The 27,865-nt window shown below is 37.7% G+C and overlaps 1 protein-coding gene across 2 annotated transcripts in view; it reads right to left on the bottom strand.

The window, feature by feature from the left end:
- The window catches only part of CTBP1 (C-terminal binding protein 1), a 234,128-nt gene that overhangs the window by 158,607 nt on the left and 47,656 nt on the right, over window positions 1–27,865 (bottom strand). For both annotated transcript variants that reach the window (XM_066548746.1, XM_066548745.1), the window contains exon 2: window positions 24,187–24,327. In XM_066548746.1, the coding sequence (XP_066404843.1) occupies window positions 24,187–24,235 (49 nt within the window). In that variant the 5' untranslated portion in view covers window positions 24,236–24,327. The remainder of the gene's footprint in view (window positions 1–24,186; window positions 24,328–27,865) is intronic.

The following is a 27,865-nucleotide window of genomic DNA, read 5'->3' as shown; positions in this document are numbered from 1 at the left end:
TAAGCATTTTTAGAAGCACTGCCAACACCAAGGCATCAAACCAGAGTCTTTGCCTGTACCTGTCTCCCTATCCCCAGAACAATCAAACACTATTGTTAAATCCCTTGGTATATTAGATCAGCCAGGACTGCCCTGGAGGCACAGAACCCAAATCCCTCTTCCCAAAGGATCCTCCTTGGCTTGAGCAGGCCAGCAGGGATTCAGACCCCTGGCCAAAAGGCTGGGATTTCTGCAGAGGTGCCAGGAGCTGGAGGACCTCTCTCTCCCTCTCTGCTGACTGAGGTGTGTTCCACAAAATGCTGCATTTTAATGATGCAATTACACAGAACTGCACGACCCAGCTCTGGAGTTTTGCAGACACAGAGACACAAACCCTGCTCCTGGCACCACCTCCCTCCGTGGTTAAACTCTGAAGCCACGTGCAGGGAGAGAAGTTTTCTCAAACCCTTCCAAGAACATCAATAAAGCAGCCCTGGTTATGAACTTCATTCAGCTTTGTGCTCATTAAATCACAGCTGCTTCCCCTTGATGCTGTGTCAGATCAGACATCACTGAACCTGCCCCTCTCTCTGTGGGTACACAAATATGCTTTTCCCTTTGTCCTGCAAAACAAACTCCTAACAGAAAAGTGTTTATATTAAAACTAAATGGAATTAAATGCCAATTAACATTTAATAATAGTCTAAAGATAACAGTTCAGATCTGTTTAATCCCACAATAAACTGACTGCAGAGCTGACATTGGTTAGGTTTCAGCTTTTGTTTTGACTCAGAAAGAAACTACCAGTTGATTAAAAAACCTAAATTATCTTAAGCATGAACTCTACAATTGAAATGCTCCTGAGCTTCCCTCCCTGCTCACAAGGAGGTCAACACACCTCAGTTCCCTTGCCCACCTTCTCATCACAGCTCTGTGTGCATGAGGAAGGTTTTTGGACGTTTTACACATATTTATTAATGATCTCTTCTTTAAGAAAAGAAGATGGACTTCTTTCCTACTTCTCAGTCCCTTCATAAACTCTTTGGATCACAGATAACAGAACATATTTAGCCTACCTGGAATGAAAATACTGTTCAGTTTGGATGATATAAACTGTTTTTCACTGAAAGGAATATGTTTGTTTTCAAAACTGTCTGAAATACAGACAACAGCTGAAGGTATAAACGAGGTAAAATACACACTAACATCATTCATTGCATTTTGTGCCCACATTCTTGCTAGAGTGAGACTTCTTGCAGCCCTTCTTGCAACAGGAGTAAGAATAGAGCAGTTTTGAGGGTTAAATCAGAAACAACAGCTTTACATTTCTTTTTATATTTGTCTGTTCCTATATGCCTTTTTTGAACAGTTTAATACCCTTCAGAAGCTCAAAAAATTCTTCTGCCAAAAAAAAAAAGGCTTAAGCATTTTTAGAAGTACTGGATATACTAAGGCTTCAAACCAGAGTATTTGCCTGTACTTGAGACTTCTCTCTGTGAAGACAAAAGCTCTGTAATTCTCAAAAAAAGCAGCAACTGATCCTGTAGTGAAGGCTGAACTCCACCATACCCTGGCACATCCTCTTTCAGTTCTTTGCTAAAATGCATTGAATAATACATAATGGAAAAATACAAGTGTTGTAACTTAATCTGGGCTGTAAATCCCTGCTCCAGACACGCATCTCTCCTCCACCACCCCAATGAACACACAAGTGACAGATGAGGAAGAACAGCTTCCATGGCAGACTTGTCACACTGTTCTGTCACTTACAGTGCTTAGATTATTTGAACAAAATTAGTTTTTAGTTAATCACAGAAGGAAAATTCAATAGAGTTTAGAAAAGGAAAAACTGGGAGTAATTTAAGAAGGTAACAAAGTTCCCTGCAGCAGTCCTTGGCATGGACAGCCCTTAAAAATGGGTGAAAAGCTACAGCCATTCAAGGAGAAACTAGTTTCATTTTGTTTGAAGTAGAAATTCCCTACACCAACTAAGCAAACATCCTCATCCCTTTAATAACCCAAACACTTGAAGCCAAAGTAACAAAGCAAACAAACATTTTTCAACAATATTTCTTCATTTCATAGCATTGGCATGTCTGAGACACCCAGAATTTTCTGTTCTGGGCAGCACTAGGAGGTATTATTTCCTAATTTGCACCACTGAAGAAAATTTTAGACCCATGAGGAGGTCCACATAATTTGTCTCCAAACATACAAACTTGACCAAGCATACAGAACTACCTGCCCTACACAGCCATATAAACAGACATTTAATTATATAAAGTGTTGGATATGTCACAATAAGAAAGCAGAAGTCATAAAAATCAGATTTAACATTAAGACATGCACAAAATTAAAAATGTTAAGAATTTATTAATGACAGGGATAATGATATGAGAATAAAAATTAATCACTGAAAAGAAAACAATTTTTTGGGAAAAAAATCTTTGAAGAGCACCACAGAGTACCAAAGTCTTCCCAAAGTGACATCCACAGTGCCTTGCAAATTACCTTTTCCATTCTCTTAATTCCAGCACTAACTCTTCCTACTATAAATATCAAATATCCATGGATATCCTTCAGATATCCATAAACAATAACAGCGTTGCTATCAATGATAACAGGATAGCATTAATATACAAAAAATATTTCCATTATGAAATATTCTGAGTATTGTATCTAAATATTTGTGTCTAGAAAGACTGGACTTCAGCCTTTTTTAAAAGGAAAAAATGGGTGCAATGAAAAAAGAAAAAAATTTCTATATCTCAATATTTAAGACCTGCCATTTGCTTATACAGCAACAGATAAATCAAGAGCTACTACACATGTCAGAAGTTAAGCTATCGCCCTCATTTCCTCAAACCAGTTTTAGTCAAGTTCTCATTTTAAAATTGTCCAGTTATTCCCTTTGCTGAGTGCAGTATATTTTGAATCTGACATTTCCCCAACCCCCACAAGAGGAAATCCCATCACCAAAAGGGTAAATTCATTCTCTAGAAGTGACTGCATCTGAAAAGATCAAACTGTCCTTTTGGTCCACTGGGCTTTTAGGGTGAAGAAGAGTGAAATACCTAAAATTTACAGCATCAGTAAACAAAAAACAACTGAAATCTACATTAAATGGCTCACTAGAGCACATAAGGCTGCAGAGAAATGGGATTTTACAATGATACAGAGGAGTAGATTTTCCATATTTCAAGACTCAGCCAAAAGGGATGGGGGAAGAAGAGCAGATAGTCATGGCAGGAGGCAATAGGAATGTTACATGAAAATACCTGAGGTTTAATATGCTGATTTGCAATTTTTTATTCATTAGCTAGATATTATTACAATGGAAATATCTGCTTATAATTTTGTTTAGTGCAGCTGAAGCTCTTAAAAAAGAAGAAAGAGGGGGGAGAGAATTGTATGTCAGAGAAGGAGAATAAAAATTCAGAGCCTGTATTTAAGATAACATCTGTGGTCTCAATAAAATATGTAAACCAACTTGCTATGGCTCATTGTGATCTAGCCATGCCAAAACTTTTCTTCAAGGGACTGTCAACAGAGTAATGTAAAGAAACTTATTGATTAAAAAAAAGAAAATATTAAAAAAAAAGATTCTGGTTTTAATGAAGCTGAAGATTAGAAACTGCCTCACATTACCTATTACTTACACAAAACACTACTGCTGAATTGGAAAAGTCAAAGCAAACAGAGATTGCATTAAATTAATTAAAGCTATTTTAAGTTCCCCTCTGCCCTGGAATCCTGTACAAGAGCAGCAGGGTGTGTCTGTAAGGAACCTCACACCTCAGGCACAATGGGAGATGAGGGAGAGAGTGAAAAGGAAAGGTGTCCTCTGGAATCCAACTCAGTCCCAAATGCTTTAAGGTTTCTGACACTCAGGAAACCCAGAAGCCTGAGCTACTGAGGGCTGTGAAATCCTACATGGGCAGAAAACATTTTTATTTCATTTTCACTGCTACACTTTTATTGATTTGCTGTGGGTTTGAACAGATACATTTCTTTTGATATTACTCAACCAACCAGTATCAAAATATGTAATTGAAGGTGTTGTATATGTGTATAAAATCCACATTTGAGCAGACTGACAGAAAGAAGTAAAAGGTTCATTTGCTCTGGGCTTACATGAATTGCTGCAGTTGAATCTTGACTGTTTCTTCACTGTTTTTAGTAGAAGCACAGAACTGACATCAGTGAAACAATGGAAACATTGACTGGGAAGGATGAACAGGTGATATCCATTTTTCCTTCAGAGTCTCCAGTGAAAGAGAACATTTATGGTTTTTTTCAGGGAACAGATGACATGGCTGATGAGTCTGTGGTGGGTCACAGAAGGTTGCATTGGCCATTGGGGAATACAGAATGACCAGGACCATCACCAAATACTGAAATAATTACTACATATAATGGAAAAACCTGAACGGTTTAGAATTTCATGACATTTAATAGGTGGCCCTGGGATTAACATCTCCTTGAAGAAGAGATTTGAAGAAGAACATGAAGAAGAAATTGCTGTTAGGAAAATACTGTCCAATCCTCAGTAGAAAGAACCAGAGTGCATCTCACAGAGAGTCCAGAGATCAAGCCTTATCCAAAGAAGTCAATCAACAATTAATCTCTACATTTCAAAACATTTTTAAGTTTTTATTTATCCTGGTTGATAGGATTTTTTTAAAAATAAATAACTTAGTGTACTAACACACAGAAACTAGTCTAGGAGCTGAGCTGCACAAGAGGCTGGATGAATCATTATTAAAATTAAATCTTGTTGGTAGTCCTGGATAAACACACATCCTCATCTATGAGCTCCAAAAAGCCTCCAGGGCAGCTGGAACTGGGACAGGATGCACAGCTCAGACACCAAGGTACCCCAGACTCTCACCCCACAACAGCAACCACAGACAACTTCTGTCATCTCCATTCCAGCTCCAAGTATTTTACAGATTTAACCACTTTATCATCTCAAATGTCCTGACAACGGTTGGATCACCTAGAGCTCAGAAAACATGCTACAGTTTTCTTGAAAACATTGACTATCTACCAAACTTAGGTGATTTACACATAATGGTAGAATTCAGGTGACTTAAAATGCTAATTGGTAATTTGTGGAAATATGTACTGTTGAAAACACAATAAAGATATGCAATTTTGTCTTCTAATTATATTCCTTCCTTGAGTCTGTTATATTCTACATATTTTTTATATTGCTCACACAACAATGCATTTGCTGTTTCTGGAAAAACATGTAACTGCATCTTCTCTCAGCTCATGACAGCACACTGAGTTACATTGTGATCTCACCTGAGACCACAAGAAAAAACACCCTACTACCAGTTTTTAATGTAAAGGTTAAGATACATTTGCTCTCAAGCTCATTCTATTAAACTTTTTTCCCCTGATTAATGGTTAACTGGCAATAAGTTTGCACTTTTTTAGTGATATTTATTGCAGATTACAAGCATCATGCTGAGAAGCACATATGCAATAAGGTTTATTTCTATTTTCATGCTATTCCTTGCCAAAAGCACACGGTGAAACCCATCTGTTGTATTTCCCTTCTGAGGTTAGACAAGAAAAGGAGACTCTACACAGCACTGTGTCACTGCAAACAATATTGATTAAAGCAGAGTTTGGAGATGGAATCCAAAGTGCTTACTCAGAGCAGGCATTCTGCCTCATTGATGCACACAGATAAAAATGTATATAAAATATGACATAATTGAAGAAATAATGACCAGGGGAACACAGCTCTGGAGTCTGAGATAAGAACCAAAATAGAAGCTGAATCACCAGAGAATTGTTTCTGTACATTTGCTCACATGTACCTTCAAACATGCAATTTTTTTTGTACCACTGTTTTTTTCATTTGTGCCAATTTAATAAATGTCTCTATCAGAAAAACTGAGGAATACTTGGGAGCCCTTCTTTTGTGCCTTGAGTAAAGGATGCCAGTGCTCTGATAGGGCAATGCACACTGCATTGTTTTTCACTTTTTCACAGAAAACAGACACTGTCCCTCCTTGCAGATGGCCAGCCTTCACAATGTTTTAACTGTACTCATTTCCTCATTCAAGACACAAGAAATGTTCTTCCTTTTATCTGTCAAGTAAATTCATGCAACACATAATTCAATGCTAATTTAGTGTGTGAAGGAGAATAAGTAATGAGGATGTTGGTAAAATCAGCTGAGAGGATGCGAGTGGATTGTGATACACAGAGGAAGAAAGGGCACCAAAATATCAGACATAAATGGGAACAAAAATTTCTGACACACAATTTAAAGGGAACAGGGGCAGGCAGACACACAAGAATGGCTTTATGTTGACTACACAGGGAAAGTATTTCAGAATTGGAGACATTCTTGTATTTAGGAATGTATGGGCATACAAACCATAACTGAAACATGCAATTGTACCCCCAAACAAGAGACTGAGCTCCAAGAGAAAGTTAATGTGTAACATACAAGGATATAAATTAAAATACAAAGCAATTCAGCTTCAACACCAAATTTTGAAAAGTTGTTTGCAGTGTGGACAGAGAGATCAACAGGACTGTACAACTTCAGTACAAACAGAAAAACACAACATATTTTTTTTGCCCCCCTCTGAAAAGTAAACACCCACATGGCTTTTAAGGAGTGTTGCATTCAGAGCTCCAAAAACCAATGTCCTCAATATTAAAAATACTGCACAGTGGACAGCCTAAGATACATTTCAGCTTCTAAATGCCCTCTCATCAGGAATGAGTGACTTTTATTGTACAGATACAGAAACACAGCCAACAGGGTAACTTTCAAGAATAACAGCTCTCCCATCTAAACCTCAGATCCAGGGAAGTTGATCTGGGTCCTTTTCAGGCTCAGATCCTTCCTATCACCCAAAGAAGCTAAAGGAGGTGTGTTATCCAAAGTACAAGTTCCTTTACAATGGACTAGAAATGATAGAAACTTCCAGATCATGTCATCTCAAGAAAAACCTTAGACAATTTATAAATGACCTTTCTTCTTCCACTCATGATCTCGCTGGCTTAACTGCAAAACTCAGGCACAGAACTCTGAATTCAGGCCAGAAATAAAAAGTTTATACAGCAAATCTCCACAGAATTTGTTAAACCTTCTTCTGTGGATGGGAGTTAAAAGGTTCTGTGCCCAAGGGTGCTCAGCTTGTGCCACCTCACTGAAACAGCCTCTGCCAAGGGTAGTGCAAACAGTAGCATGGTTCTGGCAATACAGACATCAAACAGCACCTTGGAAAACCCCAACATTTTGTATTAGTGTAATATTTCAATATTTTAAATTTTTGTCTTAGTGTAATATCTCAATATTACAAAATCTTGTATTAGTGTACTATTTCAATGTGTATTAGTGTAATATTATCAACAACAATATTTCAACAAATTTTGTATTGGTGTAATTTTTCAACAATTATTTTCTCATTGAGAGATAGGCCATCTCTCAATCAGAGATTACATTTCAATAAACCAGAATGTTACTCACTGGCTGGGGAGGAGGTTCCTTTAAGTAGGAATGTTTGTTCTAATTTATTTGACTCTCAAGTTCAACAAAAAGTTTCCTGTTATCACATAGATGTTTGAGGGAAGGCCAAAGCAAACAGTTGTAACAGCTTCATTCTATGCATCTTCACATCTCTCTGTAGCTCTATTACTTCTTGGACTGACATTAAAGGCTCCATCAGAAATGCCAAAGTCTGCCAGACATTTCCCCATCTTCCCTCAACTTTATCAGTGCACTAGAAAGATGTTGTTCTTCAAAAAAACCCACAGTTCAACACAATGCTGTGTTTGCACAGCCTACAGACACATCATGTAGAATTTACACATTTAGAGGTATAAAGAATGCTTGGCACAGGCACAGAGTTGTAATTGAGACCATCCCCAGGACTATTAAAGTGATCTAGAAATGACACATCACCTCCTTTTATTTGTAGATGCCTGTTAGTTAATATCTGCTAGTTAATGTTTGCATCACCGCCCTTATTTTAGGGCAAATCCCCAGTTCAATGCAATTTTCTGGTAATTACATTTTCAATTTTTTTTTTTTTCTGGTGATAAATCTCATCCTAGTGAACCTATACCTGCCTTATCCAGTACCCAAATCTCTGGCAGTGTACAAAGATCACTTCCATAATCTACTGGATGCAGTCCAAACCTGAGAAATTACTTCTATGTACTCACTCTCAAACATGTTGGAAATCGTGGAGAAGTGTAGTAAAGTGGTTCTGGTAACTGTGTAACTAAAGCAATAAAATCAACACAGTATTTTTACTATTTGTTTAGTAACAGGACTTGACAAATATAGAGCACTGTAACAGCAAACTAAAATCCACATATATTTTTATTGCTCCTGCTTCAAAAATAAGAAATAAAAAGACACCACTCATAAAATTCTTGTAATTAGACATAAGTTTTTTCATTTTTTGGATGTAGTTCATATAACTGCTGCTACAAGTTAGACACTTCATGAGGTAATATTTAAATTAAAAAAAAAAAAGCCCTGTACTAAGAGAACCAGTTTGTTTTTAAGAACATTTTGCATTCCTGTACACTGGCATCAGAAATGTATCTGTGGTTTCCATCTGGAAACTCCCGAGGATGAAGGAATCTGTCCTTTATGCATGATAAAATCTCGTGACACAGCAAAATATTGCTGCTGCAGTGTCCTCAAGGTACACCCTTCAGAGAGTCCTGTGTGCTCACTCACCACTGCTGCAATAATCCATTAGGTAAAAATCATTTACATGCACAAAACCAGCTCAGCTGCTGAATCATGAAGTGTATAATAATTATGTGCTATAGCTTTTTAGCTTGATAATGCTATTATTTTTCTTTCAAATTTGCTCTGTAAATACATTTCAATTATTCCTTAATACAGACAGTTGCTTGAATAGGCAAATTATGAAACACTAAGTAACACTGTTCTATAATAACTTGTAGGGGGTTTTATTAAACTATATATAGACTTTTCACCTTGCTGTAAAACCAGCAATGAGTTAAGCCTCAGACAGATGAGTGTTATCATCCTTGCACACATAACAAAACAACTACAGGCAGAAATTGCTGCCACAAGGACTCTGAGCACAGCTGGCTACTCCTTGTTCTGATCTCCTGTACCTTTAATCACACACCACACCACTTGTAGGGATCTAGTCACAGATCTGTTACATGAATCAATCCCATCTTGTGCATTACTGCAAGTAAGGGAGCTTTTTATTTTTTTATATCCTTTATATCTCTTTCTTTGAATACTTCAGCCATACTGAGCTTAACAAAAAAAAAAAAAAACCCTGAACATTGATTGGTAAAATTAATCTTTTTTACAACACTTATAAAATGGATATTTGAATTTGTGATTATTTCTTGTGCTGCCAGGGCTAATGGGGAAGTATGAGAAATGCACAGCAGCAGGTACCTGAGGCTGTGGACACTGAAGTGCTGGGTTATGGACTGTGCACTACAGGTGGGCAGTGCAGCTCTAATTTCTGACTCTAATAATGAGGCTGAAAGCCTCAAAGAACTGAATGATCCTCCAAAGTTCTACTAAGTTTGGGCAAGGAAGATAGAAGCCTTCTACAACCAAGGGTGCAAGAAAAGCTTGTCATGGGTTCAGACCAAAGATCTATCTTGTTAAATAGTGGTTGTTTTGGTTTTTTTCTCCTGCTGCTAAGATTCAGGAAAAGAACAGTGAGAAAAAGAAGATGAAAAAGGGCAAGACTTGTATTTCAGAATCTCTCCCTGCCACCAGCAATTTGCCATTCAAGGGCTCTATCAATCAGAATTGTTTCAGCAAACCCAGTGGATTTTTCTTCCACGAACCTATTCACTCTTTCAACCTTTGTGAAACTTCAGTAACCTAAAATATCTGCAGTAGAGCTTCATAACTCACCTGATGTGTGAAGAAATATTTCCTACACCTGCATGCAGCAGTTTCACTTGGTGCCTGCTGGTTATGGCTTTGAGAAAAGGAACAGGTTTGCAAAGGTAACAGGAGAGGGGTTTTGGACTCGTGTGCAGGAAGCAGGACACTGTTTTCAATCCTAGGGCTGAACAGAATATTTTAAGTGCTACACTTCCATTAAAGTAGGTCAAAATCTTCTTCCTTATTCCCAGAAAGGGACTTGATGTTCTGACTATCAATAGCATAGAGTGCAGTTCTGAGTCAGGTACCTTTCAAGCACAGCTCATTCAGACTCTTGCAAGGAGAATTGTTAGTGCTGCCCACTCCTGTTTGCCAGCTGGATGCACACACAGCCATGGAGAAGATCACAAACTTCAGACAAGTCCTGAACTCCTTCCTAAAGGCATCTGCTTTCAGCTCCAAGATTCCTCACCAACCTCCCAGGTCTTTACAGGATGCCACTCATAGCTTGGGTACCTGGGGAAGGCCCCTTCAAATCACATCAGCAAACCTAAAAAATCCTGAGTGCATGGCTTACTTCTGTTGAGTTCTCATCTTTACACCACACCAGCTGCTTGAATTCTTGTTTTCCTCATTTGACTGGTGGAGGCCACAACAGGCAGCCCAAGAGTGTCAATGCAGGCTGCAGCTACAAGACCAATAATCAATCTGCTGTCAGTAATTTATGATTTAATTAAGATATCACAGACATCACTGTGTCCCTGAAACATGAGGTTAGAATGGTTTTTCCCTTATTATGAAATACAGTAAAAAATATGAAAATTAGAACTGGAAGAAGATAAAGTAGCCAGAGAAAATGAGAGCTGAGGAGTTTCCTAATGACCTGATTCAGCTGATAGCTCCCCATGATTATGCTCAGTTGCTGCACAAAGCTTTTATGGTATTTTGGAGGTTATTATCCAGCATAATGAAACTTCTGTAAATGCATTTTTTCCACATCACTTCTGAATTGACTAACACCGAATTCAGTGAATGACACCCTGGTTTACCACGCAATCTTTTCTCCCACTTTATTTTCAACCAGACAAATGTGTTTAGAGAAGACACTGTCATATTTGAAAAACATAAAACTGGGGAGGATTATAGCCAAGCTTCACAGAAACTGAGTTCTGAAAACATCCCATCCAGCATACTCTAAATGCTTCCATCAAATTTCCTGCCATTTAAAAAATATGCTAATCTCAAGCATTAATGGAACATCTTCAAATGGTGAGTGCATCTTAAAATAACCTTACCAACTGCTGAAACCTCAAGTCTAGATACATTTTTGTCTTAGCAGCAGCTATGCTAATTCTCTTCTTGCTGATAGCATCATATGACCAATATTATTCTTAAATAAACCTAGAAGGAAAAAGCTTTAGCTTACCCTTACCTTCTATGGAGGCTACAAAAAACCTTTTAGCAAGTAACAATCAAATCAGTGTTGCTCAGTTGACCTAAATATTAAAAGATATTTCCTTGTACTTGACTAGGAACTTGACTGTTGTTGTGAACAACATCTTTTACAATAAAATTAGCACCACAGGTCACAACAGATGATGGAGCAGGTGCAGCTGAACACTCAACTAATACTTGAAGGTAACTGGTTCAAGGGCCTGGTATTTTAGGTGTCATAAAAGAGAAAATATTGGCAACAGTGTCAGCATCTCTTGTTTCTTAAAATGGTCATCAGTAGATGAATATCGGAGTAGGGTTTTTTGAAATCAACTGCTTTTTTCCAGTTTACACTTTCTTACTAAATTAGTTTTTATTTTCTCAACTCATAATCCTTTAATGCTACTGAAAGGACATAATTTAATTGAAATGTAATTGATTAAAAAGGAAATACATCATTAATAGAAACCACAAAAAAGCATTATGCATATATCAATGGGGAGAACAAGGTCATCTGGTTTTGGATGCAAAATCATTAGGCATTACTGCCAATCTACAACTCAGATTATACTCCTAATGTCAAGGATATGATGATATCTTGAATGTGCTCCTATGTATAATTTTAGCCCTCCCTCCCCCTGCTCTGTCCTTCACAGCCAAGGAATGCTGCATAGAATAACTTCTCTAGAACTTCACAGTTTTCAGTACAATTACATAAAATACGAGGTTCCAGAAGTTTTGCCAAAAAAATTTAGTTTGTATCAATTTGTAACTCCTTTACATCAATTCAAATTTGTAAACCCCTTTACATCAATAGCAAAGTAGCCCAGCTACATTAAGTATAAATTTATGGACTTTCTACAAATCATGAAAACTCTGCTTCTACTGTTTTATGAAGTCTGTATTTAAAAGACAATTCAAGGTTTATAAAACCACTGGCATCTGTAAACCTGGCAGCCTAAGTCAGGGTCTGTCCCATGCCCCAGCTACATTTGAAAATTTTCCAAAAGTCAAAAAAGCCACTTGTACTGCAGAAGGAAGGGGGGAGTATTCAGGGGCCTTTTAAATTAACTGCAACTAATAAATCAACCTCCTTTTATGCTGGATGTAATGTAGTTCAATTGTAACACCAAATTAAAGGAAGATTTTCAACAGAAAATATACCTCTGTGCTCATGGAGAAATGCTGATAAGCTTTAATTTCTGTACCTTGTGGCAGTTCTGGTCTATGGAATTGCTGCAAACAGGCAAAGAATTCCAGGAACCAGAGTCCAGCTTTGATAACACAGTAAGCTCTGCCACACTCAGACATCAAGAAGAAAAAAAAGAGGAGAAAAGATATTACCTGGATCCAGAGCAAGGAACTGCACAAGGGACACAAAAGACAGAATGGACACAAACATAAGGCAAATTAGAGGTCACAGCTACTCCAGACTGAGGAATCAGGGGCAGGAATACCCTAACTACCTGTTTAAACATGCTTTTTCAATTAAATATCTCATTTTTGGATACAAAATATTTTATTAGATTTTTAAGTAATCTGTGTTGTGTATGTGTAGTCACATATAGTCAAAAGGAGTTTTAAGAGATGCATGAAGTTATTAAAAATAAGTGCTCCAGAATGTAATAGTGGTCTCCTGTATGTGCCAACTGGGCTCAATTAGCCCAATTATTAGTTCAAATCTTTTCTGTTAAATTGAACATTCATAATTGACTAGTATAGAGTGAGCCTAAGCTACCTTCTTTAACTTTGAACTCTATCTTCCTATCAGAAAGATCTCTCAAATTTTATCAATGCAAAAGGATTAACCTGCCTGTAAGTTAAAGCAAGTTTAAGCTAAGTTACAAGTCTGCCTTGTAAATAATTTTGAAAGAGAGCTTTTAAAACTGCATAAAATGCAAAGTTTTTATCTAGAACAATCCAACAAACTTCTTTCAGCAAATATGTTTTCCAATTAGATGGAAATTTCCAGGAGCTACAAGTCAAACATCCCTCTGGAGCACTTCATGGCTCAGGAAAGACCACAGCTTGTATCCAACAAGCCTTTGGCACCACCAGGGGAGCTGACATGAAAACCCCATTGGTATTTCTTTTAAAAAGGAAGAATCCACAATTTCAAGGCAGGGCAGGAGTGTTTTTCATGAGTGATCCCTTAGTAAACTGCTAAATAATTTTAAACTATGTGGAAAGCTATGATTTTTAGGAACATATTTGCAGGTGCTTCCATTCATAAAAGACTAATGTAAATAAAATCAAAGTGAATGGAACAGAGTTGAAGATTAAATTAAAAAAATAACTTTTGATGCTAATGAATTTCAGTGGAAATCCACTTGGTGTATCACCAAGCAAAAAAAAAAAATCACAAAGAATAATTTAAGAAATATCAGAAAACCAGGAATGAAACAAAAATTATTTTATTTCCTCATTAGAAAAGGGAAGCAGAACAACAAAGAAAATGAGACTCAGAATTTCAGGGGAAAAGGCAGCTAAAGACCACATTTGACTGCAAGACCACACACTATCAGATGCACCAGTGCCTTTCTGGAGCTGCTGTGAAGTTTCTTTCACCAACTATTTCAGGATACAGTCATGTTATTGATTACTGTAATCACAAGGAGCCTATAAAATAACCACTGATTTATGGTTAACACAGATAAAAGGAAGCACTAAAAAACTAAAACTCAAAAATTAAAAAATTCTTCACTGGATGTTTTCAGCTCCGGAATGAACTTCCTTTCACTTCCCTCCATCAACATCTTGGATAGGGGGCAAAACTCATCTAATCATCTGACATTTTGAGAAGTTTCAAAGACTGACACACAAAAATTAAACAGGAAAGGATTTTGTAAACTTTAAGATTATACTAACAAACGTTTCAGAATTCTAGTGAAGGATTAGGTACCAAAGAAAGTTCAAACCAAGTTAGCATCCCTTTCAAAAACAACACAATTTGATTTTATTCAGATACAGCTAAGAGATAAGGGAAGAAGGAAGAAAACATGGTCTGGAGGTATGATACACTGTTTTTAGAAATATTTATTTTAGGGCAAGTTTCTTAGGAGACTAGAGGGGAAGTGTCAAGGACACGAACAGCCCAGTGATGGGGGCACTCACCTCAAAGAGAAGGAACAGTTCATAGTTTTAAATCTCCTTCCAAAACTTCCACACACAGAAGCACTGGGAACAGAGAAGCTTGAATTTCCCTTTCTGAGTCACTACTGAGCTTAGTTATCCCTTTTTTTTCCCCCAACACAGTGAGTTGAGGTTGCATTATATAGGCAGCAGCAAACAACACAGAAAGGGTAACAAACTTCCCTTCAAAAAACTAATCAGCTTTGGATTGATGATAACCTGGAACAGAAGGTTTCCCTGCTCCTGGGAACACACCTTCACCTATTGAGGAGCCACTGTTTGGAGCAATGCTTGGAGAATCAACTTTAAGGCTCCCTGCTCTAGGGAGGGAACATGATTTGGGTCTGGTGATGGACATCACTCCCTTGGCCAAGGAGTAATGAGGTGGCATTTCTTATTTCTGTCTGCAATATCTGAGCACCTTTAAGACAGATTTTCAAAGGAAGCCAAGCTCACCTAATTGTGTCTGTCCATCTACCCACTAGGCCCTCCATAATTAAATATTTAACTCACCAGCAAATTTCAGCTAAAAGCTGCCAGTAGTCAAGGAGAATTAAAAAAAGGGCAGCAGATGAGAAGGCAGACACAAATTAGAGGCTGTGCCCTGTGAGAGGCTCCAGTAGGACATCAGCAGTAATCCCTTCTTCCATGACACCTTCCAGTCTCCTGACACAGCCTCATCAGCACACAGGCAGCTGGGAGAGGTGTGGGACACGCTCTGCACACCAATTTCTGCAGCAAAGCACCTCCTTCGGTGCCTCCCTCTTTCTGCAGAACAGGCTCCAGCTGCCCGTGCTGCCTGTGAGCACAGGAGGCTTCTGCTGGCTCCACACCTGCCTCCAAAAGAGCTCCTTCAGTTTGGGGATCCTGCCTTGTCTTTGTTTGAGGATCCTGCATTTGTCACAAAATGCACACAAAACTGCTCAAATCTGCAAGAGGAAAGAAAATTCAGAAGGTCAGGACTTGGAGCAACCTGGTCTCATGGAAGGTGTCCCTGCCCATGGCAGAGGGGTTGGGATGAGAGGATCATTAAGGTCCCTTCCAAGCCATTCTGGGATTCTGTGATCTTGAAAGTGTGCAGTATACTTGAATTTCATCCATGAAGCACAAAGGGATTTCAAGGTGCTGATGATTTTGGATGGGTTTTGAAGTAGTGAGAAACCTGCCTTTCCTGTAACTCCTAACTCTGGGTGTCTACATCCTTTTGCAGATCTGGACTGAAGCATGTTGCTAGGCTGCCAACAACTGCCAGGCAACAAATCACAGCACACAGATTGAAGCCACGCTTACAATGCAATACATTGAGCATGTTTTATTGTTAAGAAATCAATAATCTGCATTGCCATAATAAAATGTAAAATGTGATTATGTTTTTCCCAGGGGGTAGAAAAAATAAGAATAAAAAAATCTGTACATCATTTTTATTGCCTTTCCAAAGTGAAACTTATACATTCATTCTTCAATCTGTTATAAAATCAAATTAATTTCCACTATTAATGAACAAAACCTCTCTCACTGCACATGTAATCAAGAGCGATACTACTTCTTTCTGAGCTCCTTTTATTCATTGCCCCGCCAAATTATTAAAACAAAGCAGTTACTATGGTAACTAATTCATTCTCTGCATTATTATATTGTTTCCAAACATCACTGTCGACTCACTCTGACTTACATGCCCTAAATTCCAGTTTGAAATTCTAAACTCCTGTCTTGTTTGTCAGAAAAGCCCTTTACAATCTATGCATTCATGCAGATAAGGATAGCTAGAGCACAGCTGTTTTTGTTTATTACAAGAAGAAGTAACTGTTACTAAATTATTTGAGTTTGATAAATTGCTGATGCCTGCATGGAAGTGAAGGGCAGCACTCGGGAAACAAGCATGGGAGTCTGTGGAGCACTGCACAGACTGGCAAACATGACCATCTGCAGGTTAGCTAAACTAACAACAACAACCAGAAATGACTGGCAGATGTTGTGGAAATTAAGCTACACCTGCCTAAGTGGTATTTGATACCCAGGAAAAAACCACATGCGTGTGACTGATGCAATCTTCAAGACAGAAAGGAACAGCAGGGAACAAGAAATAGTGATAAAATTGCCTGGGAAAAAGTTTTCTTAGCACTTAATAAAACTATTTCTTCTAATGTGCACTCCTTGACAAAAAGAGGCATTTATCGTGTATTTAATTAAAACTTATAATTATTCTTGATTACCTATTAGCAGGAGTCATAGTCTAATTGTATTTGAGTGTCATTATCTAGCACACAAGGAAACTTTCTGAAAAATACAGGTAGGATCAAAAGAATAAAGAGTCTTTACTCTTCATCATTTGCTCTCCTACTGCCATTGCCTGTAATTTTTGGTGTCTTTTTTTGCTGTGTCTCCAGTTAATTGGCAGAATGAAAGGTTTGAAAATTCAGTGCATGGGAGGATACTTTGAAAAATAAGCATCAGGGGAAAGAGAAACATGAATAATTTTTAACAGCTAATTTCTGGCTTTAAAAAAAAATTCCAAATACATCTGCTCAAAGTCACAAACAATTTAAATTTAGTTCTCATAGGAAAGGGTGGAAGAAGGAAGTTTTTTATTTAGGTATCTGAGCAGGGCCACAAACCACAGCAGAGTTCTGCATCTCCAGTGGTACCAAAGGGTGTGATTTCACCTGCAGCAAGTGCCAGGTATTTTCACAATTAGCAAAGCCTCATAGTTTAAAGGGATTCCAAGAGTATTACAACAGCCTGCTGCTATTTATATCCCAGAACATCTCTGACTGTTTTCTGTCACAGAAAAAGAAGAGGCAGAGGCAGCTTTTTTTTTTCTAACCTGGTACCTGACTTCAGAAGAGCAACAAGATAAAACAAGCACAGGTTTCCTAACTCCAAATGACCTGTCCATCAGACCACAATGATTTCTCTGATGAGGAGGGACATCTCTGCTGGGTACTCCCTCCATGCAATTCCTCCTGTTCAAGGAGGGGCACCCTTCAATTCAGTATTGACCTCCTGGAATGAGGACAAGAGGATGGAGCAGCCTCCAGCACTAAAAGACTGTCTCCACTTTTATTTTCTTGTTTCCACTTGCATAATCACACTCCCATCCTGACTGCACTAAGGGAGGAAACAAAATAAAATCCTTTTTTGCATCTCAGACTGCACTTCCCTGAGGATGAGAACTGCCTCTGTGAAAGCTGAACATGACTGCTTTAATTAGATGGCTATGTAAATTTTTCAGTATGTTTACCTAGACACTTAATCTTTGTACAGTTCAGTTTTCCAGAGCACAGTGCAAAGCAACATCAGAGCATCTTCCCTGACCCCAGGCAGAAATAAGAACATAGTACCATCAAGTACTTTAGATTTCTAAAGCTTCTAAAATTTTTATCAGCCATGCATCTGCACTGTATAAAAGCTAAATATCTAGCCTGAAAATATTTTTATTAATGGAAGAATAGGAGGAATAAATTCTCTGGAGATTATTCAGGAATTAGAGGATGATGTGTGGTTATGTACTGGATTCTGACTCAAATATCTGATACTACAAATACAATTAATACAACCCTGTAAAACCAGTGTCATGCTATATTATTTTCTGTATTTAACACTCTGTTTGACACTAACATTAAGGGAAACTATTTTGACTTTACTGCAGTGTCAAGATGTAACTTTCTGGATAGATCACAGCTGAACACAGCTGCTGTCATAACCAAGTGTATTTTATTTTAAGTGTATTTTACTTCAATATACCAGTCAAAATGTGACAACACAGATAAAATGCATGATGCTGGACACCACAAAATTGCAGTTTTTCTTTACAACATTCATAACTTAAATCAGTGACACGAACATTTCAGCAAAATTTAAAAATCTCAGATTCTTTTCTAAAAATCTCAGATTCTTTTCTCCATAGATTTTTCCTCCCTCAAATTTTCTTACTGAGGCAATGATTTTCATTAGCAGTTACTGTTTAGTATCACTTAGAGCAAAAGAGGCTTCTAAGCCAATTCCCTTTTCATACAACTTGCATTGTTACTGTAAGACCTCTGCAATATTGTAATACTTGAGTGGATGCAAATCCAAAGCCTGTCTAGGTGAAGACTGAGATGCAGGTTACTGCAGGAAGCCAAAAGAAAGCTAAAAACCACTTTGCACTGTAAATACAGATATAAAGGACAAAGCCAAAAACCAAACACAAGCCTGTGCATAAGCATTTCAACTCTAATTCTAATGAGATAAAGGATGCTTTTGCAGTAGGGTAAACATAACCCATATATACAGATCATTTTCCTTTGGAAAGAGGCAAAAAATCTTGTTGAGATTCCTGGTAGCATCATTTGTTATTTTATTATTTTAAAGTCAATTTATCTTAGTCCTTAGAATATGCTCTCTGTTCTTTGAAGGCAACTTTTATCTAATTCTCTGTATTACCACATGTTCAAAAATGCTTTCAAAGTTTTTACAAGCAATACACAGAAAAATAGTGTTGAATGGTTAAAACATGTTTGTATGCAATGAACCAAAGTATGCATTTTTATGTTAAAACACTTGTATCTGAATGGAAATTGATTTACTTATGGAATATTCTTCTATAGGTTTTTCATAGAAAACTCTGCTTGCTTAAACACTTTCATTTGCTCCACTTGAAAGGTTTTGATGGCTGTTCCTGCAGAAAGATTTTGGTAGCTTTAACTATCTAATTCCTAATTTAATTTATACTGCATTGCTACAGAGAAATGGAATTTACTCCAGTTCAAATGCTTATGTATTTGCTGAAGGCACTTAAGGTTAGGAAATCACATTTTTGCAAAGGTTAATTGGTACTTTATAAAGGAGCTACTTTGACTTAGGAAACAAATGATAAAATATTAGGAATCTTTTAGCTCCCTCTGCTGCCCTAATCCCTCACTAAGCCACCTCTGAGGTCTGTCAGACACCACGAAATGAGGCAGCCCATTAATCCCTTTTTAAGAAACATTTGGCATATTAAGTATGCCCAGTACAAATACCAGTACACAGGAAGAGAACTCTATAAAGCCCTATTTGATTTACCATTGCCTTTGCATTTTATTATTTCCTTTCTTTCTCCAGTATCTGTAGCAAGTGAGACATCGAAGAACACGTTCAAATTTGCATGTTAAGAAAACTGTAGCTCTTGTTCTCCAAAGTCTGACATCTGCAATTTCCACTTACAGAAAGAGCAAAGGGCACTCACTGCCTGGAAACATTTATCCCTCCTTCCTCTTATTTATAGATCAACTTTCATGGTACAGACCAACTTCAGTAAAAGATCCTTTTTGAAATTCAGGGAAAGCCCAGACCTTGCCAAAGTAAGCCATCTTCTTACTAATATAAGAAAACTCAACTGCCCCTGCAAGGGGTCAAATCCCAGTTTACATAAACTAGACAGGATCCATCAATGGTCATGAAGAAACACTTGGTATTTGTCAACCTGGTACTTCCCACTAGGTAAAAAGCCAAGCTATTACACACACAAGCAAAAGAAATCAGGAAAGTGAATATATTTTTCTTTTAATTAAGTCACTCTTTATTACAAAATTTCTCTATCAATTTGGAAAGACAACCAAATTCAATTCATATCTGATTTTTTTTCCCTCTGCATTCCTCCTGGAATCATCAACGTATTCCACATCAACTACAAACTGAAGATTCATCTTATTAAATCTCAAGCAGCAAAAAGAAGCTCTAAAAACACAGATGTTTTCTTATCAAGAATGCAAGCCCAGGCCATCTCCTTGAAAAGAAACTATTCATTTATCATGCACTTTTACTGTCCTTCAAAGTGCATCACACTTGGCTATTTGCCAGTAATCAAACCTTCCCAAAGAAAGGCTGCCCTTCATAAAAGCAAAGATGAGAGATTTTATCTGAAATTTCAGAAATTCATCCCATTAATAAGCACTTTCTTTTCCAATTCGTGATCCTGGCCAACTCTTCATTTCTTAGGTAATAAAGCATCACTGTTAAAATAGCTAAAATACATTGCAACTTTTCTTCTGGGTACTTTTTAAAAAGATGAAGCAACATGCATATAAAGAATAACATTAACACTAATGCTGCACAAAAAGGAAAAATAAATTAGGAAATGATTGGATGAGCATTCTGAGTGCTAAGATGCTTTTTGCTTTATCAACACCAGAAGAAAAAAAAACAAAACAAAAAAAAAACCCAACAAAAAATCCACACCTGTCTGGGGACAGACAGGGTCTTCACAGACTTGTACTTGGCACATGTTGCAGTCTTTGCTGTGTAAATATCACATGAGGTGCTCTGGGAAGAAATTACTGAATTGGGAAAGTCCTCTGAATTTTCCAGTAACATTTCCAGCATTGTGCTGTACTTTAATCCCTAAAACCTGTGCAAACAAGCAGGAAGAAATGAGAGAAGTCCCTTTCCTCCTCAACCAGGGTTCCCTAAAGCTTGGAAACCCACCAAAAGCAGTGAATAATAAATATATAGTGCTCAGGCAGCCAAAAATAATGTACTTAAAAATAATTCACAGTGTTCACCAAGCCCCTTGACAGACAATTCAGACATTCCCCCTGCCTGCAGCCACCTTCTGTTCCTTCCTGCTTCATCTATTAGCACCCAGCAAATGCAAGAGGAGTCAGACAGCCCAAGGTAACTGCCAAGCAATGGTCAGTAAAACATACATGAATTTAATTAAGGATTTCTAGAATGTAAGCAAATAAACAGCATTGTTTACAGTTTGTTACAATATAAAGCACAATAATACCTTAATTAGAGATAATAACTTTTCAAAATGCCAAAAACATTTTGAATTTTTCAAATTACCCACAAAATGAACACATTTTATTTTTGCACTGTGACACTTCCAACTGTTCTGCCAAATGTATACTTCTGTAATTATGCTTTGCAATCACCAGCATCACCGGAGAGGGGGACAAAGAACAATATAATCAGTAACTAATTAATCTTTCACATGTCGTGGTACCATTTATCTCCAAGGGAAGAATCCTAAATGTTATTTTACAAATTGTGAAGTGAGTTTCATATTACCATCTCAGAGTGCCTCGAATCATGTCCTTATGCCTAAGCATAATTCACAGTTAGTGGTGGAAGTTAGAAACCAGAATTTAATACCTGGCTTTTTTAAGGGACAGCCTTCAATGGCAGAGCATTGAAACGTGCACAAAAAATATAATTGCAAACAGCTTTGGGATTAAAAGCAAATATTCAATTTTATATTTAAGAAATCATCAAAGGGAATCATAGGTACCTCAGAGACAAAATCATTTACTGAGCTCCATTAAGCTTCATTATGTTCAAGAATTCATGAAAAAATACATAGTTAGTAGTAGTTAGCAAGTTATTGCAACCTATTTTTAAGTGAACTTGCAATAGAAATAAAGTGCATTTTTAAAATATTCTCTTCTTAGGGAAAGTTCCAGAGAAGAAAGCAATGCACAAACTGATGGACAGAAAAGCTGACCAAAAGATAAACCACCTTTAATAGTTCTACAGCTCACTACATTCCCTAAGCTTTGTAAAACATCACACAAATTGCTAAAATATAAAATATTTAGGTTGTGTCATGAAAGGTACAAATATCAGAGAACAATTCTGCATAATTAATTTTTAAACCTGAACAGGATATATGTAGAAAAAAAGCCATTATAAAACAAACCAACCCCCCTAGTTTTTATCCCTTTTTACACTCTTTGAAGTCATCATCAGGGAAATGGGTTTACAAGCCTCAAAGAACATTTGAACATACAGACACACAAGAGCAGAACACAGCTCCAACACTTGGGAGCCAAACTGGGTTCCCCCAGCTGTAAAATGTCAGGCATGTTTCCATACCTAGTGTTTTACCCCTTCTCTTCATGATCATGCTCTGCCTGGCCTTCCCACTCTCTTTTTCTAACCTAGCTATTTGGTAAATGGGATTAAGGAAGGAAAAAAACCCCTTTTTTTCCTACATCACTTTTCAAGTGGATCAATTCCCTCCACTGCATGGCCAAGCAGATTTTAGCATAGGATGGATGCAGTGAATTGTGCAGGGCAGGGAAAAACAAGCCAGACAAAAGAGCATCACTGGATGTGAGCACAAAGCCTGGGGGAAGCCACTGCTGTTTCAGTCCCAGTGGCTGCTGGTCTGTCACCTCTGTCCCTGGCAATGTTTCTTCCCACATCATCACAGACTTTTTGCCTCTTAGGTTGTTCTTTTGCTCAACATAATCAGCCCATAAGGAGGCTGAGATTGCACTGAGTGGTCTGAGCTGCTCTAACTTGCTGGCTGCCATCAGAAGGGACAGCTTTGTCATTCTTCTTCATACCTTGCTGATTCAGCTGACTAACACAGGCCAAAAAAAAAGTTAATATTCTCCATTTTTTATTGAAGAGCTGGATACAGAAACTCTAGGATGGGGAACTGAGACTGGGAGCAGAGAAGAGGAGCATGCACACTCCTAGGTCAGTTCTAGCTGATCTAACAGCAGAGATGCACAGAAAGTGGGGCAGCCTTCCCAATTTCATCATCCTCTGCAGTCACTTCCCCATTTCTCTGATCAGTCTCCAGTGAGCAGTTCTGGCCACTTGGCCAAGCAGCCTAGGTGGGACAGAGTAACAGTGTGGACCTGGTAACCATGGGTGGGCTTGGCCAGTTTTGGAAGACTGACAAGGAGATTCATCACCCAAACCAAACGTGGAGCTGCACCCTTTGATACTTGGATGAAATGTCCCTTTCTCTGGCTGTGTTAGGCTGAACAGTCCCAGCAACCCCACTGAGCTTTTCCAGCTGCCCCTTCCACGTCAGCTGAGCAGTGACTGGGACTGAGGAATTTACCCAAATGGAAAATACGCCAACAAAAGGTTTTACTACGAGTCAGCTTCTCAATGTAGCTCTTGGTAGAGTCACACTCACTTTGGCTCAAAGAAAGGGGTAAAAATCCATTGCCAGGGACTCCTCACACAACACAGCTGCTGGCAAAGGGTCTCAAGACCAACATGTGGAGGAGGCAAAGGTTTCACCACCAGTTCACATCATTAGGAATGATGCATGTGCCCACCAGTCTGTACACTGTCTCCCATTATGTCAAAAAGAAATTAACTATTCCCTTGCCTTTAGTGAGAAACAAACATTTTAATATAAAAATTCATTTAGTCCAGACCATTCATTAAAAACAGTACAACTTATTCCTCAACCTGCTTTCATACCAGCTCTAAAAGCCCTTTTGGAGAGAATAGCAAGAATATGCAATTTGTCATTTGTGACCTGAAGTAAAATGACAGACCCAAATGATTACAAGTCCTTTCACTAGAATTCACACTATTTTTATTCATATTCATTTAATGTTTGGGGGTCTCCTGCAATTTTTGTTTTGTTTTCATCTGACTTTTTACTTTCTTTCAAGGATCAGATACAAGCTGTTAAATCAATCTACATGAGGCAAGCCTGTACAGAAAGACTCCTGAGAGCACTATGTGGTCATCTTGCCCTTTTGAAATTGTTGTTTTACACAAACCCACAATCTTTTATAGTGTTTGAGTAGAATGATGTAAAATGCTAAGATGAAAGCCAACTCAAATCTAGAATAGGTCACAGACTAGTTTCTCTTATTTTTCTAGATCTGTTTCCACCCAAAAACTAGCATTTGTGCACATTCAATATTATCTCAACAGCAACGACAACTCAATTAAAAATACCCAGAATAACCAAGAGAAAATATCAGTATTTCACAAAACTAACACAGTTAACATTAGAAATTGAAATGTCCAACCTTCAAATATGCGATCCAGACGTTGCCGCTTCACTTTGTGTTTGTCCATGAGAGACACAAAAGTGGAAGCTCAAAGAACGTCCCCACACAGCTTGGTGATGCTCTTCTCACACCAGGCAGAAATGCTCAGTCTTTTATAAGCTGTGAAGAGAAAGATAAACTTTAAAATACATAGTTTTTAAAGCTTTTAAAGTTTATACATCATTTTTAGCACCTTTGTCCAGATGATCTGGAGATGATCCGTATGTAATCTAAAGAATTAAAAAAACTTCATGAAGTTCTTAAATCATATTAGGTAAATTGGTATTTATTTCACAGCAAACTGTCCTCTAAGCACAGAGATACAAAGCACAGGGCACAACTTGGACCAACCAGTGTGGAAATGTTCCAGGACAGCTGCTGTTCTTTGCCTTTTCACTTCAAATACTTTTCTGCCTTTCCAATGAACAAACCACCAGCAAATGCAGGCACCTTGGGCAGGCACAAGTCCATATTCTTATAAATTGACAGCAACACTATCACCTGAGATGAAATTGGAAAGCCACAACTTTGCATCACAAAGCTCACAGTGAGAGAAAATATTTCTTTCACTCTTAACTTCCGGGCTCTTGATGATAATGAAATCCAGAGTTTCAGCTTGGAAGTTGAAGGAAACCAAGTCAAGGGGCAGAGACACAGGGAAACACATCCTGGTGACAAGAGGGAATGCCAACATCTCTATCAACCAAATGGCATTTGGAGCAGGTTTATGCATGACTAGGCAAAGCTCTTTGGCAGCAGATCCAGGCAGGCACTTTTCAGATTCTGTGGAGCTGGGCAAGGCAGCAGAAGGGCATTGCAACAAGCAGGCTGCATTTTAAGCCAAACCACTGAGAAATGGGAAGGGGGGATGGGGAGAGAAGAGGAAAAATCCCTCAATGAGAACCTAATTATAGCAGTAGAATATAAAATGCAGGTGGAGCAAGTGGATGTGGTAAAACTATGGATACAGATGCTCTAAAAAGCATCATCAGAGCACCACTTTTATTCACTTTTCAATATCTGAGTAGACTTTGAGAAACAAACACAGAGCACACTGTAGTACAAGCACTGTGCACACTAAAATGAGCCAAATACTCCACCTCCCTGTTTCTTTTTATTCCTGCCCAGCAGCTTTCAACATCAGTGGATAGGATTAAATGGCCTTACAAATGACTGAACCTAGAAATCTGCTTGTTACTTTCTAGAGGCTGAACTGCACTAAAACCAAACATAGGCACATTTCATTAACATATCATCAAGATTCATGAACTGCAAATGAAATTATAAAGAAAAATATTTTGAGTATCAAGAACTGCACATTTGTATTTGTACTAAGTATCTTTACCAGTACTGCCCGGCTCAGTGCATTTGGACTTTTAATAAAGTTCCTTCTTTGTGGTTTTTTTTTTTTTTTTAATTTAAAATGGAGTTAGTGTGCAACATTCATCATGCTTTTAATGCTTAATTCACCTTATTGTCCTCTTCACTTTCCCCTCACACCTGTTTATCCTCAAATTCAAGATTCATCTGCTGTTTTGCATAGATTCCAGTTAAATATAACATCCCATCATGAAAGGGAGAAGAAAAATTGATGAGGAATGCAGAATGCCATTTTTTTACTTTTTAAAAAACAAAGACTGTTGCCATTTTAGAAATTCACTTTTACATTTCTTAACATTGGCATTCTTCCAAAATACAATGCTCTTTAATATTGAATGTTGTTGTGTTATAAGACTGCACAAGCATTACATCAAATCTAACATGGATTTTATAATCTTATAAGCCAACTATGTAACTATAGAACTATATAACCACCAGCCTTGGCTTAAGCCAACACCCCAAACCTGTGCACAGGATCAGCCTTCAACTAGTCTTTAACTTATTTGCTTATCATTTCTGTTTTATAATCTACTTCCTTCAATTGGAAGGATCATAGCATAAAAAGATCATAACATAGAAAGGCATAGAAACATAGAAAGATCTAAAGCATAAAAACCAAACCAGAATATAATCAACATTTTAAACACTAATCTTAGTTTAAATTTGTATAGCTTATTTAATTTCCCATCTTGTAGAAACATCCAGGCCTGCTGCCTCCTTGTGCTGTGTTGTTTATTCATTCAGCAAAAGATTTTCCCACTGTAGTCACTCTGCATACAAAGCTGGATGGCAGCTGTGAAGAACAGACCATCTGTAACTATTGACCTACCACTGAAAGTGTCACCAGATGTTTTCTATCTGTCTACAGTAGCTTCAAAGTGTGCCATATAAATCAAGTTTTTTTTTTTTGCTTTCAAGCATTGTTTTAACATTATTTCATTGATAGTAAGTTGTCATAAGTTTAAAAAATATTTGAGCAAAAAATAAATTAACATGTTAGCACCATTCTAAGTTGAACCCTCACACAGTTTTATTACACATCATGTTCCAACAGAAGGGGCAGATGATGATATGGGAAGTGCTTCCCAGCAAAACAAAAGCCTTGTAATTGTGGAAGTGTTACTGCAATTACTAAACCACAACATGAATAATTGTATTTGAGAAATTCACTAAAAATACGCACACGGTGCTGGATGAATACCTGAACACCAAATAGTATTTAAGACCAAACTTCAGTAGTTCAATATTTTAAGGGAGAATCCAAGTGATTTAAGAACATGTAGTGCTTATCATATATGTCAAGTAGTATCTACAAAGCCATCTGAGATACCATCAATGAACAGAGCCCTTTTGAGCAGTACACCTTTTAGATCAAAATACACACTGTTGCAAACAATATTAGAGTTTTTCCTTCAGTTAATCAGATTATTTCAGTGTATTTTTAAAGAGACTAAGTCTTGGGGTATTGCTGGAGCATTTAGCTCTTAGGAAAGGAAAAGCTTTATTTTGAGACTTCAAGATAAAAGGAAAAGCGATTTTCCAACATATTTCCAGCAGAGAGAGCAAATCCTACAGGCTAAAACAGAAAAGATAAACAAGTAAGTCAACTTTGAATTCACTTTTCAAAACAGATAATACAGGTAATGAATGAGGGATAAACATTACCTATGAGCGAGAAGATTTGAAGGAAGACCCATTCAAAAACCATGATTTCTCCAGAGAAAAAGGATAAAAAGGAAGCAAACTAAGAAATTAATTTTTTTAAGAGAGCAAACAGTAGGCTAATTATACACACCCTGTGTATGTGTGGGTTGTGACAAATTCCACAAGGAGGACTCCCCTCAAACCCAAAATGTTGCATCATGCAGTGTTGGACCATTTCCTTTGCATCAGTCTAATGGGGGAGGTTGGCATGGGCCAGTTTCAACTAGATCTGAACAGAAAAGTGCATCACCTCTGATGAGTTACCTCACTCTGAAAGGGATCCAGTGTCACTGTCATATTTTCTGAAAAATCCTCTTGCCCAGGATTCTTCTCCTGGGAAGCTGAGAAGCCTCAGAGGAAAAGGAAAAACAAGAATTATCTGATTGCTTCTCCTGGCTTTTGCTGCTTTGGAATGTGGTTGGAGATTTTTTTTATCCAACAGGTGCATGTTTGATTGGTTTCATGTGAATTGTTTTTACTTAATGACCAATCACACTTCAGCTGTGTCAGGACTCTGGCGAGGGTCACGAGTTTTCCTTTTCATTCTTTGTAACCTTCTGTGTCCTTTCTCTAT

Source organism: Molothrus aeneus, chromosome 4, assembly GCF_037042795.1.
Source record: "Molothrus aeneus isolate 106 chromosome 4, BPBGC_Maene_1.0, whole genome shotgun sequence".
NCBI classification, from domain to species: Eukaryota; Metazoa; Chordata; class Aves; order Passeriformes; family Icteridae; genus Molothrus; species Molothrus aeneus.
The sequence above is the reverse complement of the archived record's forward strand: the minus strand, read 5'-3'. Positions and strand labels throughout refer to the sequence as shown.